At 36.7% G+C, this 20,184-nt stretch overlaps 1 protein-coding gene across 1 annotated transcript in view; it reads right to left on the reverse strand.

Moving 5' to 3' along the window:
• Positions 1–10,700, reverse strand: part of EIF3E (eukaryotic translation initiation factor 3 subunit E) — a 45,295-nt gene extending 34,595 nt beyond the window's left edge. Inside the window, exons 1-5 of the mRNA XM_029923475.1 lie at positions 10,585–10,700; positions 6,298–6,412; positions 4,779–4,896; positions 2,465–2,507; positions 911–1,015 (exon numbers count right to left, since the gene is read on the reverse strand). Coding sequence (XP_029779335.1) covers positions 911–1,015; positions 2,465–2,507; positions 4,779–4,896; positions 6,298–6,412; positions 10,585–10,674 — 471 coding nt within the window. The 5' untranslated portion in view covers positions 10,675–10,700. The remainder of the gene's footprint in view (positions 1–910; positions 1,016–2,464; positions 2,508–4,778; positions 4,897–6,297; positions 6,413–10,584) is intronic.
• Between the last annotated feature and the right edge of the window lie 9,484 nt (positions 10,701–20,184).

Raw genomic sequence — 20,184 nt, forward strand, 5'->3', positions numbered from 1 at the left:
ATCTTTCCATCCAAAAGTGATTTTTTTTCCTGTGGTTTCATGGAACTCTTCTTTTTCACAAACAAAAGCCCTGAATCTAAGGGCACCTGGGTGGTTCAGTTGGTTAAGAGTCCAACTCTTGATTTCGGCTAAGGTAATGATCTCATGGTTCCTCAAGCCCCACATCAGCTTCTGGGTTCTGTGCTGACAGCATGGAGTGTGCAGGGGAGTCTCTCTGCCTCTCCCTGGTCCCTCTCTCTCAAAATGAATAAACATTAAAAATTTTTAAAAAGGTAGCAAATCTAGGAACATGTCAAACAGCCAAATGAAAATAACAAAGAGGAGTCGTATGGTTAGAAATTTGCTCTAAAAATACCATTTACTCATCTACCTCCTATATTATTAACACACACACACACACACACACACACAGAAACACTGAGTTTTATATTCTAATAGCTAAGTACACAAGTAAATGGAAAAAATATTAAGGAGTAATTTTTTTTCAAATATCGTCAGAATTCCATAGTTGTTTAAACAAACTCAAGGGAGATTTATACCATATAATAACAAATTAAAATTAGGAAAAACCGATTTATTTGCTAAATATTAAGCACCCACAAAGTGCTGCTCACTGTGCTGCACAGTAACTTAACAAGTTGATTGTAAGAATTTTGCCAATGCTAAAATCATACAATACACATAAAATAACAAATTAGTGATTCCTACTTTTGGATTTCAAGGACAAATTCCTCCAAATTCTGAGGTCCTGATATAAGCTTTCCTATCTCTATTTGTTCTTTGTTAGGAAAAGTTTTTTTTTTCCTTTCACCAAGGATTCTTGAAAACTTAATATATAGACTCAAATCTATAGACATGTTTTGACAAACCAAGTAAAACCTACAAAATCTGAAAGAAAAATTTTACTTACCAACACTCTAAAGAAATAAAGATATTCTGCTGCTCCAGAGTAATTCCCACATTCATATTGGAATTTCGCATACCTGTAGAGTGTATCTAAATATTCCTGCCTAAACTAAAAAAAGGAAAAAAGAAGAGCATCAGTTTTATTTTTAACTTCAAGTTTTAAAATTCAAATAATTTACTCCAAAAGTCAATTCTCTGATGTATAACAAGTGTCATAAGAAACAAAAACAAAAACCACGATCTGAAATACTTATGACTCTTAAAACATACGGTAGGAATTGGTGGATTTAGCATTCATAATTCTGGTCTCAAAGAGTTAATATGTTGCAATCTGAGTTTGAATTGCAGTCTCTGCTGGTGAATGAGCTTAGATAACTACCAAGTATATCCATCCCTATAAGATTTTGTGATTCTGTACAAATACTTCAATTCTCTGTGAAAACTGGCCCCCAAATTACATCAACTATTAAAATTAGCAATGCAAGCAAAGTGAAAGCAAACAAATCTAAGAGAAAGACTCCAAACTAGAACACTATCAAATACACCAAACATTCTATATGGAAACCAAAAAATAATTTGCACAGTGGTCAGCATACTTCTTATTAAAGTAACTGTTAAATGACAGATAAAACTTGAATGCAAGTTAAAGAATTAATTGTATGCAAATCCTTACACTTTGAGTTAATACAAAGGAAGACTGGGAGATGACTAGAAAAGCCTACAATAAAATTCCTTTATTGGGTATTTATGAAGACCTTGATAATCAAGAGCTACTATATTCCACAAGGCAGCCAAAGTATTACTTAATTCTACTGCTCAAAGCCATTTCTAATTCAAACTTAGTTCTATATTTGTTAATCCATCAAAAATAAATGGTACCTATGACTTGAGTATTCTAGAAAAAATAAAAAGTTTTGAGAATTTCTGTGATCTAAAAGTAAGTTTAAGTGGGGCACCTGGGTGGCTCAATAGGTTGAGCATCTGATTCTAACTCTTGATACTGCCTCAGGTCATGATCTCAGGGTCATGAGTTCCAGCCCCACGTTGGGCTCCATGCTGACCTGAGCATGGTACCTGCTTTGGATTCTCTCTCCCTCCCTCTCTCCCTACCTCACTCATACACACACTTGCACTCGCACTCTCTCTCTCAAAATAATATTTATAAAAAAATAAATGGAAGTATAAGCATCTCATTTTCTTATCAGCACCAATTTTTAAAAACTGAAGTTTTAAAAACATATCAGATATTATATTTAATAAATTAATCTGGAAATTGTGCTCTTGTTAAACCACGAACCTCTATAGCACTATTCTTTAATTAGCCTTATTAATACAGAATGACTAAAGAATTTTTTAAAGTTTTATTTATTTATTTATTTTGAGAGAGAAGGCGAGAGAGAATCCCAAGCAGGCTCTGTGCTGTCAGTAGGGAGTTTGACGCAGGGCTCAAACCCACAAACCACTGAGATCATGACCTGAGCTGAAACCAAGAGTTGGGACACTTAACTGACTGAATCCCCCAGGCGCCCCTGAAGAAAAATTCTTATATACCACTTACACCATGCTTGTCTGCCAGGTAGTCAAACAGCATCCGACCATCTCTAAATTAGAAACAAAAATTACTGATTTTATAGGCCATAGAAAACAAAATGAGCATATCCAAACATTATTACCCACGCACTGAACACTTAAACACTAGAAACAATAAGACTTCCACAATTAAAAAAAACAGAAGATTACAAAATTAATCAATTATGCTTAATTTCTGTATCTATGCTACATCCTCTATATAATTATTATCCATCTCAGTGTCAACCCAATGTAACGTTTCTTAAATTAGCTTTGCATAACTAAGATATTGCCAGGCTGGTAACAGACAAAATGATGACAAAGACACCAAGGAACAAGTGACACACGAGCATAGTGGCCTACTTTCTGGGCATTTTCAAAATAGAAAACACTTTCTTACACTTATCAAAAGAGGGAATGTTGTGGAATGTTTTTCTGGAGCAGAATTTTACTTGAAGATTTAATGGGGAAGGAATATATCATCACCAAAATGAACATGGGTGCATTATAATACTGAATATGACCATGCATAAAATTTGAACATAGGATTTCAAAAAAAAAAACAAAAACTTAACACTTCTTATGGATCACAGTGAGTAACTTTGTGTTACGCTCCTTGTACCTTTCAGGTATGTAATCACTGGATATTTCTGGGAAAGTATGAGAAGTACAATATTAAATGTTCAACAAAATTTAAAAACAGAAATTGGGAGAAAGAGGTTATTACTTTGAAAATAAGTAGTTTAATGACAAGTTTTTAAAACAATCCCATTCTTTCATTTATCTCAATGCCATGCCTATTAAACTGCAAGGAGTCCTCTCTTTCTAGCATTTTATTCATGCCCTAATCTCATTACTTCCTATTATTTAAGTGACTGGAATAAATTTACAATTTAAATTCTAAATTTTTGACTGTGCCCTAACAGCTGAATTATTTCAGCTGTTCCTTTGTGGGCATTTACCTGTAACCTGAAGATCTTAGTCATTAGAAGTGTGTATAAGTAATATAATACACATACACACACAGATAACTATATATAAGATTTATATAAGATTGTAAGATACAGCCATCTCTGTGTATGTGTGTATATATAATGTGTGTGTGTATATATATATATATACGTAGCATAACATAGTGTATGTTACTAATATAGCAGACTACACGGTAATATGGTATAGGGGCTACTGGGTGACATTCCAATTCCTGATTTTGGCTCAGGTCATGATCTCACCGTCCATCAGTTAGAGCCCTGTGTTGGGCCCTGTGCTGACAGCTCAGAACCTACTTGGAATTTTCTGTTCCCCTCTCTCTGCTCCTCCCCAGCCTGACTGCATGCATGCAGACATGTGCATTTTCTCTCTCTCAAAATAAATAAACTTATTAATATGGTATAATAATCATGTAGTATTTGCTGCTTTGCTAAAAATTATCTAGTAACACTTCCCCAAATCACAAACGAAAACTTAGAATTAATCTCTCTAAATATCAGGTTTGGCCACATAGTGTATAAACCAAAGATACAACATGGCAAAATCTTTAGCAATTCTTCTAGTAAATATGTTGTCAGCTAAGATTTATCACAATGGCAATAATCAATTTTAGTAAGAGATTTTATTTTAAAAATTTTCTAATAACTCAAAGGGCTTCAATTAATGATATATATTAAGTCAGAGTGAGGCAATATGGTTTCTTTGGAAACCAAGTAATAGGTTTATTTCTAGTTCAGGAGAAGTTAAGAATAAAATAACCTTATCAGCTCTACACCACCCTCCCTCCTTGGGCTGGGCAATGAAGTTGGAAGGATATGAAAGAATGTAGCCAAATGATAAAGTGAGCTAAGATTTCCCTCTAGGTACTGCCCAGGCACAAGTGTGTCAACCTGAGTACTACTGACATTTTTGGGTTGGATAATTCTTTACTGGGGGCTTGGGTACTGTCTGATGCTTTGTAGGGTATTTAGCAGCATCCCTGGCCTCTCCTTGCTAGGTGTCAGAAGCACCCCTCCAATTGTGACAATGAAAAATGTCACCAGACATTGCCAAATGTCCCACAGGAAGAGGGCAAGACGGTAGAACTGCTGTAGCATAATCAGATTTGGGGAACTGGTAAAGAAGTTAACAAAAACATTAGTATTAATATTAGTAAGGTATTCCTGGTCCCTACACAATAAGGATAAATGAAAATAAACAGATAAAGTAATCAAACACTGACCTTTTATGATAGGATATTAAATAAAATTTGAATTAATATTTGTATTAATCCAGAAAAGAGTATTTTTAGAACTCAAACTGAAGGAGGTTACCTGGTTGACTGCATTTGCCTTGTAGTTTCTGGATCTTCAAACATCTTCACAATTGGTTCCGTTTCTGCCTGAAGCTGTTTCAGTTGTGCAACAACTGTGGTTCTTTTTTCTCTCAAAGCTAATTAAAAAAGCAAAGGAGTACTATAATGTTTAACTATATTGCTCACCATGAGGATGTCTCTGGGAAAATTTCAATTTATTTAAGTTATACATAGATTTCTTTACCCTCAATATATCCACATGCCACCCACCCCAAGTCTCCCAGATCCATAAAGAGGAAGCCCTTTTCTTACTCTTAAGGAAAACTGAACAATATACAAATACAGCTGGGGGGGGGGGGTTGGGGGGGCTGCTGAGAACCAATGATCTAATCCCACATTTCAAATACTTCACTCCTAGTGTTTTACTTGTTCTCATTGAATTTTCTGAGGTGATTATATCCAGATTTCCTGAACAGAGACTCAGAGGGGTTTATATATTACTACAGATTTTCAATTAGGTTGAATGGAATTCTTTTCACTATAAACCTAGTTTTGTAATCTATGGAACCTAATTCTAGTTTCTTTTTATTGCATCATGAAGAGCCACAGAACACTTGAACATAACCTACACTACAGGCATGTTTTAAACTTTTACTATGAAATAGTTAACCTTTTCATTACAAACTAAAATTTAAACAGCTACTGTCATTCACTGTAATATAAGTTTAAAAGGTAATTATGTTTAGTGTAATAATCTGTTATACATTAAAAAATATTACTAGAACAGTGTTTCTCAAAAATAGAAAGGGATCTGTGATTAAATTATGGAGATGTTAATGTAAACAAAGTAAATTGTATTTATCTACTAAATGCATTCTTAGAATCTTTTAAAATACCACGACCACCAAAATACAGTATTTTTTAAACTTATGGGAAAACTTTTTCTTAAAGGAACATCTATTACCATAGAAAACAATGTGGAAAATACCATAACACAGCTGTTCTCGAATTTGAGTACTGGGCCTCAGCTAACAGTTTCTGATTAAGTAGATCTGAGGTATGACCTCAAAATTTGCATTTCTAACAAGCTCTCCCAGGTGAACTGATGAATGTGGGGACTGGGAACAATATTTATGAGAACCATAGCTATACCTGGATGCTTCAAGATGAAAAAACAAATCTCTAAGGCACACAGATGCTAACTGAAAAAGTTAGCAAACCAAAAACAGCCACATTCTCAGATAATCTCAAGGAGACAATCTCATTCATAAACACAATTTTGATGATACATACTATAAACTGAAGATAGTTAAAGACCATGTTTTAAAGTAGTCTCACACCTTTTGTGGTGAGAAAATAATATACTGTAGATGACATGTAACCTTCACATTACCTTTCATCCAAAGAACTTTTAAACCATAATAACCTGAAATAGTTATTAAAGGCTCTTAGCTAAAACTCTTTTATAAATCACAAAACTTTAACACATACATCCTCAGTTCACAAGACAAGCTGTAGTTCCAAATGACAAAACTTACCATGTGGAATATCATCAGAATAAAGATTTTTGTATACATCCATAGCAAAGTCTACCATGTTGGTATCACTAAGAAGATCCAATTTCCCTTGTAATAATTCTTTTTCATTATAGATCTGCAAGAGAAAATTACTTTCTAATGAATATGTTGAAGTTCCCCCAAATAAATATTAAATATACATATCAACTCTACTGATAAGCATATATAGTGCTTTCCTTGCTACCACCAGTAATCAACTCAAATTTTTTACCTTCTTAGTTATCACTCACATCCACATAATGCCTACCTATCTATCCATGAGGTGGGTTCTCCTCTACCCCCACATATTTTTTTTCACTAAATCATTTGACTCCTTCATAATCCTTCCCGATCCACATCACTAAAACAGAACTAGCACACATTCTAAGTCAACCATGTTATATCGGGTTTTTGCTTTGCAAGGAATTCAAGAAATAATTTAATCCATAGTATAGGGATCAAACAGACACAAACTCACAAAAACATGAAGTTTAGTGCAATGAGCACTATATGTAAGGATCCTATACAACAGTATTCAAGGAGACGGTAATCAAAATTAAAAAAAAATTTTTTTAAGTAAACATCAAGATAAGGGTTCAGCAAAAGATTTGCGTACAAAATTTAATTTTGTCAAGGAAAGAAAAAACATAGGAAGAGTCCACATTTCACTGCCTGTGAAATGGTATAGCCATGAGATCAAAACTGAAACTTCCAAACTATACAAAGAACTCCTACAGAATATGAGAAATAATTCAATTGAAAATGGCTGAAAATTTTAATAGCCACCTTATAAACGTATAACCAGATGGCCCAACACCAAAAACAGTTCTCAACTTCATTAATCAAACAGAAAATGCAAGTTAAAGCCACATTAAAACACACATGCACGCATGCACACACACAAACAAAAAACTGGCAAACTAGTGTCGGTGTAAAAGTGGAGTAACAGAACACTTACTCTCCTGGCAGAAGTACAACCACTTAGGAAAACTGTTTTTATCTCCTAAAATCAGACATAATTCTGCTCCTTGATACCCAAGAGAAATGGGTGAATATATTCAAAGACATTTCCAAGAATGTTCACAGCAGTATTCGTTGGAATAACCAAGTTTATCAACATTAGAATGGATAAACTGTAGTATATTCTATAAAAAATTAATACTCAGCACTGGGGATCAAATAACTACAGTTATTCTAACAACCTGGATGACTCTCACAATGTTGAATGAAGTAAATCATATAGTGGGTTCACTCTGAAAAAAGACATTTATATTTGGCACTTTTCTGTATGAAATGTTATACCTGATAAAAAGTTTACTTAAAAAAATTGAGGACTGGGGCACGTGGGTGGCTCAGTCAGTTGAGCGTCTGACTTCGGCTCAGGTCATGATCTCGCAGTTCATGGGTTTGAGTCCCGCATCGGGCTCTGTGCTGACAGCTCAGAGCCTGGAGCCTGCTTCAGATTCTGTGTCTCCCTTTCTCTGCCCCTCCCCTGCTCACGGTCTCTCTCTCAAAAACAAATAAAACATTTAAAAAAAAAAATTGAGAACTTAATCTTCAGTGAAAACATCTTTCCCTAGCATGTCAACCTCTTCTTGCCACCCCATTAACAGCTTTTAATTTGTATCATCGCTATTTATTGTAGTTTCAAAGCATTCCTCCTCTGCCACCAGAACTTACTTGCTTCTTAAATCTATATCCACTTATATCACCTTCTCTAAATTCTGCCTTATACTCACAATTACTCTGTAAAGGGTAGATAATACTTTAGCCAATATTTAAAGGGTAGATAACATTTAGCCAATATTTAAAGCCAAGAAGCAAATATCTAGGATATGCTATAGAAGTACTATAAGAGTTTCCACAATTTCTTTTCAAAGTAAAAAATTAACAAACTACAATTTTTTAAGAGATCTACTAATGAGAATGATAGTCTTTTTGGGTAGGAACTGTTTCACTTAATTGAGGTACAAAGTTAGTGTTCTATAACTGAAAATGTTTGCCAATATTTATCTGTTACAATTATTTTTAACTTACAGACCATATAAAACAGGCAGAAAGGGATGTATTTGCTTCACAGGCTATAGTTTGCCAATCCCTGGTCTATCAATTCTTGAAAACAGCTCCAACTTTTAACAGATTGAAAATGTTCTTTTGATATCTCTTCCTGCTGTCATCTTCCACAAATCCAACATCCACACTGAAGATTCTTTAAAAACGCAATGCGTGGGGTGCCTGGGTGGTTCAGTCGGTTAAGTGTATGAGTTCAGCTCAAGTCATAATTTCACAGATCCTCAATGTGAGCACCACATCAGGCTTCCGCTGTCAGCACAGAGCCTGCTTTGGATGCTCTGTCCCCACCCTTTCTCTCCCTCTCCTGTTCCCGCTGGCTTCTCAAAAATAAATAAACATTTAAAAAAAAAAACACAACACCTCAAGCCTTACAATTTCATTAACTTTCATTTAGTACCTCACCTCTAAGACTTCCAACTTAAATTCACCATGTTGGCTGCCAATACCATTCAAATGCATCATCATCCCATTGTACTATCTGCTCTAAGTTTTAGATTACCCTTTCTCGTCATCACATTAGTTTCGATACCATTTTTTAGCTATTTCAAAGATTTCCTCAGTAGTAGTACTATCATTGATTCCACCCATTTTCTCCAACCAAATTCAATTTGGTGTCAATCCCTAATCTGGAAGAAAAAAAAAGTCCTCTGTTTTCTATATTCTGGCTAAGGATGTTAGCAAAATGTTTCCAAAGCAGGCAATAATGCTATTCAATGACATTTGTGATTTTTCTCTGATCAGCAATCCATCTCTAAATGACATATATTTACAAGCCTACCTCCAAACATGTTTACACTACTTCAGTGATCTTCTAATGCTCCTCTCCATCTGAGAATGGTGGTCATCAGCTCTTAAAAATGTCTAATTTTCAATCTCAGTTGGGCCATCCACACTTACCATTTCTTGTGCTTTGGTCAGTTTTCTCAGTCCCCATTTCTAGTCCTTACCTCACTCCTCAAAACCCCAACTGGCTGCCTCACTCTTCTCTCATACAGGATGGCCTAACCTCCTAATACAAAATATTCAGGAATACTTACTTTGTCCCTCAAGTCTAAATACTTTATATGCATTATGTCATGTAATTTGTCTAACAATCCCCCATAAGGGAACTGTGCTGTTCCCTAATTTCACAACTTTTGAGTTGTGTTATGTATTTAGGAAAAGATTAGGTGAATTTGAGTATACCTAAGGAACCTTAACTACCAGGAAGATCTGAAAAGTCATCAAACAATATGATGTTTATCTGAAGGGATTTTATTCTATTGCTGCTGGGACACACAAACCTACTCCCCAAATCTGAGTTCCCTAAGTAGGTTTATGTTGTCATCTGCTTTCACATACAGAATTCATCTACTTTTCTGGCCAATATTCGAATCATATTACTTTATTATAATCACTGAAAGGTTCCCAACAAATCGAAGGTATAACTAAGCCCAGTATTTCAAAATTTTAGGTTTGAGACATTTTGAAATAAGGTACCAAAATCACAGATGAATTCAAGATATCTTGAGTAGTTAAATGAATGTTAACGTTCAAATTACTCGAAGTCTGTATACACTGGGGGAAAAAAAACATTTTTAAGTAAAAACTGTGCAATTTGGGGGGGGGGGAGGGTGGAAGACTGTGGGCGTCCCCATCTGACAAAATACGCCAGGCTTCTAGAAGTGGCCACTTCCCGAAAGACCAAGAAAACTCAATGGGAAAAATTACAACTTTATGGAAATTAAAGTACTTGGTATTTCACTTAAGGGTAAGAAAATTATTCCAAAGTTTCAGCAAACAAAAACACAAAGCAAAGCACACCCTTCCCACAGTTTCTGAAAGAAAAATCAAAATCTCTAACTCGAATTTGCTTTCGGAAGAAAGCGTTACTACAGCGACACTGGCGAACGCTCAACTTCCGAGAGGATCTGACGCGGAAGTCCCTCCGGCGCCGTCACCTCAAGAAGTGAAGCAGAGACCTCTTTCTCCCCCAAAGTTGCCTACTGTCATTTCACCTCTAGTCACAACCGACTTATGCGATGCTAATCAACTAAGACGACGCTAATCTACCAGCAGATCCTTACTGCCCGACTCTGAACCAAACTCGCGGCAGCCTCACACGTGTCAGGCCTAAGGCTAGGGCCACCGCCTTCCGGCCTTCCCCAGCATATCACGCGTTCCCACGCATTCCTCGCGGTCAAAGCCCCCCCTCACCTCTTTTACGGAGAGAAATTCGAGCAAAGGAAAGACTAGATGCCGATCCAAAAAGTGCGCGATGCGAGTGGTCAAATCGTATTCCGCCATCTTGCCAAGGAAAAGGCTGTACTCACTAAAACTTTATTGATAGCGCCGACAAACGAACAGACAGGCCCCAGTTTGCGCATGAGCAGCAGTTCAACAAGTCAGAGGGAAAGGGGAGGAGTTCAGCCCGAAGGGGTCGGAGAATAATAGCGCAGGCGTGTGGATTCCCCTCTCCTGTAGGCAACTCTGAGGCTGGGCGGAGCGGCGTGCATAATGTCTTCGGTTTGGAAGTTTGTAGGTATCCTGCAATGCATTCCGCTAATAAATATTGAAAATTTAGAACTGATTGCTGAGGGATTGTCGATTACATTGTGATGCAGCAGAGGACAAGATAATGAAGACCTTGCTCTCTGGGAAGTTGCATACAAGAAGGAATAGACCTGAGGTTTCATTTGGCATATATTGATCATTTTGTAATCGTGTGTTAAAGGTGAGACGGGTTTCTAGACAGGAAACTAGTGAAATAATTTTAGTTTATAGTAAGAGCCATAATTTAGTGGGGGTGATCGGGCTGAGCCTGTTTAACTGAGGGGGCGGGGAGAAGGTAGAGAAAACTCAGGGTAACAATTTTGTACTGACAGAAGGAAGCCACTAAAATGGAAAACGGTTAAAACTATGCCTGGTGGAAGGCTTAGCAAACACAAAGGCCATGAGACAGGAAAGGACTTGGCACATTCCAAAAGCTAAATATCCTGTGTGACTAGACAGTGAGGTAAAAGACGCTGAGGGGCGCCTGGGTGGCTCAGTCGGTTAAGCGTCTGGCTTCAGCTCAGGTCATGATCTCAGGGTTCGTGGGTTCGAGCCCCACGTCGGAGTCTGTTCTGACAGCTCCGAGCCTGAAGCCTTTTTCAGATTCTTTGTCTCCCTCTCTCTCTCTCTCTGACCCTCCCCTACTCACACTGTCTCTCTCGGTGTCTCAAAAATAAATTTTAAAAACACACAAAAATTTTTTTAAGATGCTGAAAAGTGCCAGGTCATGATTAAGGTAAGGAATGTGGATTTTATTCTTAAGTCTCCTTTGCTAGTCCGTTTTCATCTTTCAGGCCTCTTCATTTTGGATTCCCGGGGATCTTGGAGCTTTTCTCTGCTAATCCCCTAGTTGATATCGTTCAACATAATGGCTTTACCTGCAATCTATACCTTGACAACTCCCAAATTATAGCTCCAACACAGACTGTTAGTTAATCACAGACTCACATATATTTAGCTGGCTACACAACAACTCAATATTAACATGTCCAGAACAAAAGTCTCCCATGTAGCTCATCAAAACCTGCTTGTTTTGCAGTCTTCCCCATCTCAGTGAATGCTCGTTCCGTCTGTTCAGTTGCTCAGACCCGTCAGATTCACCTTTGACTTTGGTCTTTCTCTTACATTCTACATTGAATTTACCAACAAACACTTTGGTTCAAACCTTTGAAGCATATCCAGATTTAATCAGTTCACACCACCTCCAAAGTCACATCCCTAGTCCAAATACCATCAATGTCTTGCTTTGATTTTGGGGTAGCTTCTTCACTAATTAGCTTGCATGCCCTCTTTTCAACTATGATTTATTTTGACAAAGCAGCCAGAGTGACTTTTAAAATGTAAATATGCTTAAGACTATCCAAACCTCTTTATCTTACACTGACCTCATCTTCATCTCCTCTTATTCACTCTAACCCTGGCCTGAAGCAACAGTTTTCTGTCTCTATAGATTTCTCTCTTCAGGACTTTCATATGAATGGAATCATATAATATGTAGCTTTTTGTCACTTTGCATAATATTTTCAAAGTTCATCCAAGCTGTAGCATGACTAGTACTTCATTTCTTTTTTATGGCCAAATAATATTCTATTATACTGCTATACCACATATGATTTATCTATTTATTCACTAATGAACATTTGGGTTGTTTCTACCTTTTGACCACTATGAATATTGCTGCTATTAACATTCATGTACAAGTTTTTGTGTGGACATATGTTTTCAGTTTTTTTGTTATATACCCAGAGATGGAATTGCAGGGATATGTGGTGACTATGGGTAATCACTTGAGGAACTGCCAGACTACTATAATTTTGCAGCATATTAACACTGGGGAAAACTAAGTAAAGGATACACTGAATCTCCTTGTATTATTTCTTACAGTGCCTGTGAAGCTACTATCTCAGAATAAAATTTCAATTTAAAAAACTGATTCCTAGACTCTGGGTATAAGAAACTGGGTACTCACTGGTGACTAGTATATGGGGGCAGAATGGTAAAGGAATAGGTATGGGTTCTAAAATCAGGAATTCTGTTTCAGACAGAATAAGATCCCTATTAGACATCCAAGTGCTAATGTGTAGTCTGCAAGTTGAGATACTATTCTGGATCAGTTGGTATGGTTGTTACTGCTTACCATGCATGTAGAGTGGATACATCCCAGGACTCCCAATGGACGCCTGAAACCATGGACAGTACTGAACCCTATATATACAATGCTTTGTCCTGTACATACATACCTATGATAAAACTTAATTTATAATTTGGGCACAAAGTTTTCTGGAAGCCCAGAGACTAAAGTTGTAATAGAATATAGACAGGAAAAAGAGGAAGTTAAAGAAATAGCAATCAAAGCTTCTAGCGGAAGTGAGCTGGGGACAGAGAAAGGAAGCAATCAGGTAGTATAAGGTAATGTTGCCATTAAGGAACATAGGGCATTTTTGAGAAGCAGAGAGAAATAAGATGCAATTCAGCCTAATATTTTGAACTTTTACCACATGGTAGGTACTCAGCTAGGTATTAGGGGGAGTATATTATCAGTAAAGGTAAATAGGAGCTTTCAATCTAATCGGTGACAGTTATTTATTTGTTCATTCTGTATAAATTTAATACTTACAATGTGCTAAAGCACTGTTCTATATCCTGGGACTATAAAAACTGACAATTTTCTCTAAAGAAGCATACATTCAAGGGGAAGGAGATTGGATAAAAGCAGATAAAATACTTTGTCCAGTGGTGATGAATGCTCTGAAGAACAATGTTAAAGGTAGAAGTTAGAGAATGGTGAGGAAAGGCTTCTAATTGATATAAAGTTGTCAGGGAAGACCTCTCTGATAAATTAGAATGTGAAAATAGATCTGAAGGAAGTAGGGAACCTGTGGTTCTCTAAAGAAGGAAAATTCCAGGTAAAAGAATATTAAGTATAAAGGTACTGAATCAAAACTGCAGTTGGTTGTCCTTGAGAAATAGCAAAGAGACTAGAAATTCAGAAGCTGATTGAGCAAAAGGAAGTATGATAGAAGATGAGTTCAGAGAGGGTGCTGTGGGACAGATGACAATGTCTGGGAAGCCACAGGCAAGACTTTGAGTTTTGTTCTGAATGAGATGGGAAGGTATTGGAGAGTTTTGAGCAAAGAGGTTGCATAATCACAATTATGCTTTAAAATGACCACTTCAAAGGTTGGGAGGTGGGAGCAACAAGCATATGCACAGAGAAGCCAATTAATAGACTACTGAAATGATTCAAGCAAAAGATGAAGGCAGCTTAGTGATAGCATTGAAAAAGTTGTGCACAGTAACAAAATTCTGAATATACTTTAAATGCAGAGCTATCAAAATTTGCTAATGGATTGAATGAGAAAGAAAAGGGCCAGAGATGACTCCAAGGTCTAGAAGAACTGAGAGGCCATCTCCTAAAATAAAGGGTGATAAATGCGTGTTTTAGAGGAGAGAAGACAAGAATTTAGCTTTGAACAAATTATGTTTTAGACGCCTATTAGACATCTAAATTGAAGTACTGATTAGGCAGTAGTGTATATGAATCTGGAATTCAGGAGATAGGTAAAAGCTGGAGACAGAAAACTAGATCTTGTCAACTTATTGTTGAAATTTAGAAACATTTACTGAATGATATCAGAGTGTGAGTACATTTGGAAAAGCCATGAGGAAGATTAAATCTTAGGCACTTCAATGTGTAGAAGTTGGGACAACATAGATCAAGTAAAGAAGCTGGAGAAGGATGGGCTAGGAGATGGCAAAGAGAAGAAGAGAAGAGAAAGTGGTGTGCCAGGCACCAAAGGAGAAGAGTGGCCCATGCAGCAAAGAGCAGTATGTCCAATGGTGCTGCTAATTCAAGGAGACAACTGAGGATTACCCTTTGGCTTTCAAAATATGTAGACTATTGGGATGCCTGGGTGGCTCATTCAGTTAAGCATCTGACTCATGATTTCATCTCAGGTCATGATCTCAAAGTCATGGTGTGAAGCCCCACATTGGGATCAAAAGATGGAAGGAGAAGAAGTAAAACAACATATATAAACATCTTTTGAGCAATTTTACTAGAAAGGGAAGCAATGAAATAGAGCTGTAGATATGGAGTCTAGGGAAGGTGTTTTACAATGTGTGTATGCTGATTGACATGATACAATATTTATGTATATGACTGTCATGGAAGGATAGAGCATTAGTCAGAAACTGTAGGGAATATGAGGAAAGCAAGGGTCCCAGTTAGGCTGGCCCCAGGGATTGATTCTCAATGGGAGTAGAGAAAATGGAGAAATGTTGGTGGGTTGGTTGTCTTTTGTATTGGGACTGCTGACTTTTACAACAAATACAGGAGAGGGCTTTGCAGGTGGTTCAGGAACAATTTGGCCATTGTAGAAACACAAAACTAGGAAAATGGAAGAAGCATTTGAGAAAGACAGCTTGGGAAGGTGCTTGAAGATCAAAGACTAGGGGAGAATATGCCAAAAAAGAAAGATGAGGGTCAAATAGTAAGAAAGCTTATATGAGGAATTTGAAATTTGTCTGAGGTCATAAGGAACTTTAAACTATTTTTGAAAATGAGAGTGAATAATCCTATATGTGTTTCAGGGAGATAATTCTGACAGTTATATGGATAGATGGGTGAAATGCAGCCAGGCTGTGGAAGTTCTTCAAAACCAGACTGGGAAGTTTGGATTTGATCAGCTAGGCAATGAGAGCCACTCATTAAGTTCTTAAATAAAAAATTAAATTAAATTAAAGACATAAAGACAGTGATGGTTTGTCCTTTAAAATTAAACTAGAAGTGATATACAAGTTGGATTAAAGTGGTGACAGATTGGAAACTCTGCTGATTTGCCTGGCTTTTCCCCTGGATTTTTCCTTGCTGGTTTGTGAAAATATCTTGTTTCTTTTTATATGAGAGATTTAGCTCCAAAGATGGAATATCTGAATTTCTTGCTTTAGTATCTTCCTAGTTTTTAGTTCTTCCACAAAAGAAGAACAGGCAAAGCCTCACCTCGTACTCAGTGGTATTTGATTCTCATTCATTTATTAGATATTGATTGAATACTTTCCATTGGCTGACCACCAGGTGAGGTTCTATGGAAACAAATAAAGGAAAGCAATCTCAGCCCACCGGGAGCTTACAGTTTATCTGTGGTAACAAGCATGTAAAATATAAAATAATTGTTGCACAGTGTGAGAAAGTCTATTTGGAGTGCTGTTGGGAGTCCAGGGCAAGAAATGATTTGCTGCCAGAGGAATTTGAGTCTTCACGGGGAAGGTAACATTTGACTACCTCTACCAGAATATATAGATGTTCAGCTGGCTAAGAAAGGAGGAAAGAATGAGGGCTGAGCAGAAACACAGACTTGGCCTTGAGAAAAAGCATAGTGTGATCAAAGACACTGAGAAAGTCTTTATGCCTAGAGGGTGCCATGTATAATGTTGAGTGGCAGAACATTAGTCTGCATTGAGGGATCAGGGCTAAAATGTCAGGGGTACTGAGGACTATGCTAAGTTTAAATTCTATCATGCAGGTTAGTCTTCCTGATTAACTCTTTTAACATCTCCCTTTGACACATCCTCTTCCTCTGCCTTTCTAGTTCAGGCTCTGATCATCTCTCATATAGACTACTGCAATCGTCTTTCAAAGTCTCTCACTGTCCCTGGTCCTACAGTCATCTAACCTGTCCTCCGTTCTGCCATCCAGATGACTTAAATATATAACTAACTTTGTTATGAATTGAATTGTGCCCTCAATTCCCAAAATTCATATGTGAAGTCCTAACCCATAGTACCTTAGAATGTAACAATATTTGGAGATAGGGTCTTAAAAGGGGATGATTAAGTAAAAGTGAGGTCATTAGGTGAGCCCTAATCAAATATGACTGGTATCCAAATATGAAGAAGAGATTTAGACACATGCATGTACAGAGGAAAGACTAGGTGAAGACACAGGGAGAAGAGAGAGAGCCATTTACAATCAAGGGAGAGGTCTTGAGAAGAAACAACTCTGCTAACACCTTGATCTTGGACTTCTAGACTGTTGTTTAAGTCACTCAACCTGTGGCACTTTGTTATGGCAGCCCTAGCAAACCAATACATTCTGTACTTCCTATTTCATATAGTGAAAGTCAAAACTTCTTAGCATATTATATATAAAGTTCTTTAGAAACTTATCTCTCCAGAGTCTTATACTTTTCCATGCTAAGCTTGCTCAAATAGACCACCACATTTACTGTTTCTCTACATTAAGAAGTAAGAAAAATCCCAAATAAACAATATAACAACCTAACTCTACACCTTAAGAAACTAGAAAAAGAACAAATGGAACCCAAAGTTAGTAGAAGAAAATAATAAAGAGCAGGGTGGAAATAAATGCAATCAAGAATAGAAAAACAAAGATTAACCAAACTAAGAGTTGGTTCTATGAAAAGATAAACAAAATTGACAAATATTTAGCTAGCCAAACCAAGGAACAAAGACAGAGGATCCAAATCAGTCATTAATGAAAGACAATCTCCAAGAAATGGAAAATTTCTTAGAAATATACAACCCACCAAAAACGAATCAAGAAGAAACAGAAAATCTGAATAGATGAATTACTCATAAGAAGATTGAATCACTAATCAAAATTCTCCCAACAAAAAGAAGCCCAGGACCAAATGGCTTTACTGGTGGATTTTACTCTTTATTATTTAAATAAGAATTAATACCAACTCTGCTCCAACTCAAAGAGAAAGGAGCACTCCCAAACATTTTATGAGGCTAGCATTAATTATCCTGAAAATCAGATAATGATGCCACTAGAAAAAAAAAAAACTATAGGCCAATTTCCCAAGTAAATATGGATGCAAAAACTGAATAAAACACTAGCAAATCTAATTCAGTAGCACATTAAAAGGATCCCACTATGGTCAGTGGAATTTATCTCTCAGATGAAAAGATGATCCAATATATGCAGATCAGTCAAGGTGATACATCATGCTCATAGAATGAAAGAAAAGAGTTGTATGATCATCTCAACAAACAGAAAAAGTGTCTATTACATATATATATGTATGTATGTATATGTACATATATATAGGTGTTTAAGGTTTTTTTTCTTGAAATTATTTGAAAAGTTCAACATCCACTTATGATAAAATTAGGCATAGAAGGAGCATGTATCAACATAAGATAACATCATACTCAGAAGTAAAAGGCTGAAAGATTTTCCTCTAAGATCAGGAACAAGACAAGTGTGTCTGCTCTCACCCACTCCTATTCAACACAGTCCTGGAAGTCCTAACTAGAGTAATCAAGGGAGAAAAAGAAATAAAACGTATGAGAATTATGGGGCATCTGGGTGGCTCAGTCGGTTGAGTGTCCAACTCTTGATTTCAACTCAGATCATGATCCTGGGGTTGTGGGATCAAGCCCTGCATCGGGCTCTGCACTGAGTGTAGAACCTGCTTAAGATTCTCTCTCTCTTCCTCTGCCCCTCTCCCCTGCTCAGGCTTCCTCTCTCTCTCTCTCTCCTCACTCTCTCTAGCAAGTAAAAACTTTTTAAAAAATGTATCAGAATTGGAAAGGAAGAAGTAATATTGTCTCTATTTGCAGATGAAATCCTGCACACTCAACCACAAACTATTAGGTCTAATCAATGAATTCAGTAAAGTTGCAAAATACAAAATCAACATATAACAATCAGTAGTTTTTCTATACACTAACAACAAATTTTCTGAAAAAGAAAGAAATCAATCCCATTTACAATAGCATCAAAAACAAAATACTCAGGAATAAATTTAACCAAGGATTTGAAAAGTCACTACTCTGCAAACTACAAGACACTGATGAAAGACACAAATACATGGAAAAGTATCTCACATTGATGGAGTAAAAGAATTAATGTTGTTAAAGTAGCAATACTGCCAAAGCCATCTATAGGTTCAATGCAATCCCTACCAAGATTCCAATAGAATATTTTACAGAAGCAAAAAAATTTTTTTCTAAAATATATGTGAAACTGGGGTGCCTGGGTGGCTCAGTCAGTTAAGTGTCTAACTTCGGCTCAGGTCATGATCTCACTGTCTGTGAGTTCGAGCCCCGCGTCGGGCTCTGTGCTGACAGCTGGAGCCTGCTTCAGATTCTGTGTCTCCCTCTCTCTCTGCCTTTCTCCTCACACTCTCTCTCTCTCAAAAATAAATAAACATTTTAAAAAATTAAATAAAATATCTGTGGAACCATGTATTTATTCTTTTTTCACTTGCTCTCCAACAGGTCATTCAGACTAAACTGCCCTTCTGCCCCCTCCCATCCCATTGACCACCTTTTCACTTTTTAAGACTCAAATGAAGCATCATCTTCCATAGTCTGTGTTTTCCACTGGCAGAGTATATCTGAAATAATTAATCCCTCTTTCTACCCCTCTTGACTGAACGACATTTATCTCGGCCTGTAACATTCTTATCCCCCTTTTTCTTTTTTTCTACACGTTGTTTTCCTCCTACTATACTATCCAGATCTTGAGTATAAGGACTATGATATCTGTCCTTACAGTCCCAATTCCTGGCACATAACAATTACTCAATAGATACTATGGAAATGAATGAATACACATAGTGTCTGGATATCCAGACCTATGTGTTCTTGAAAGAAATTCAGCCATATTTTGGAATAGTTTAATGAAATCCTATCACTACTACAGAAGACACAGTTTTTAGAATGCTCACGTCTCCTGATTTAATAGCTCTCTTACATATTTATAAATAACACTAAACATTTGTAATCCAGTTACCGTTTTACATACTGCATGCAAATGTCTATTGCATTTTAATGTCTGCCTTCTTTAGTTATATTTTCAGTTCATTTACTCAACACACATTCGGTCAGTTCCTATTTTGTGCTAGATACAGTGCTAGATTGTGAAGAAAAAAAACTAAAATGTTGTTTCACAGTTAAGTAAAAGGGACAGATACATAAACCAACAATTATACTTTAGTGTGGTAAGTGCAATGATAGAAATGAACAGGAGGCATTTAATGGAGTAATTTCTTTAGACTGAAAGTGCAGACATAACTTACATTCAGGTGTTTTTTAAGTCTTTTTTTTTCTCCCCCCCAAATAATTATTACTTCTTAGAGTGTGTGTCTTCAGAAGATGACTTTTTCCTGATCTTATTCTCTTGCACTGGAGGGACCCCTTATAACTCCTTATGTACTGATGCTACTTAATGCCTGTGTGAGAACTTCCAGAAGCCTCGGTCCTGCTGTCATCCTCATTAAAGTATCACAG

Source organism: Suricata suricatta, chromosome 15 (assembly GCF_006229205.1).
Source record: "Suricata suricatta isolate VVHF042 chromosome 15, meerkat_22Aug2017_6uvM2_HiC, whole genome shotgun sequence".
Classification (NCBI taxonomy): Eukaryota; Metazoa; Chordata; class Mammalia; order Carnivora; family Herpestidae; genus Suricata; species Suricata suricatta.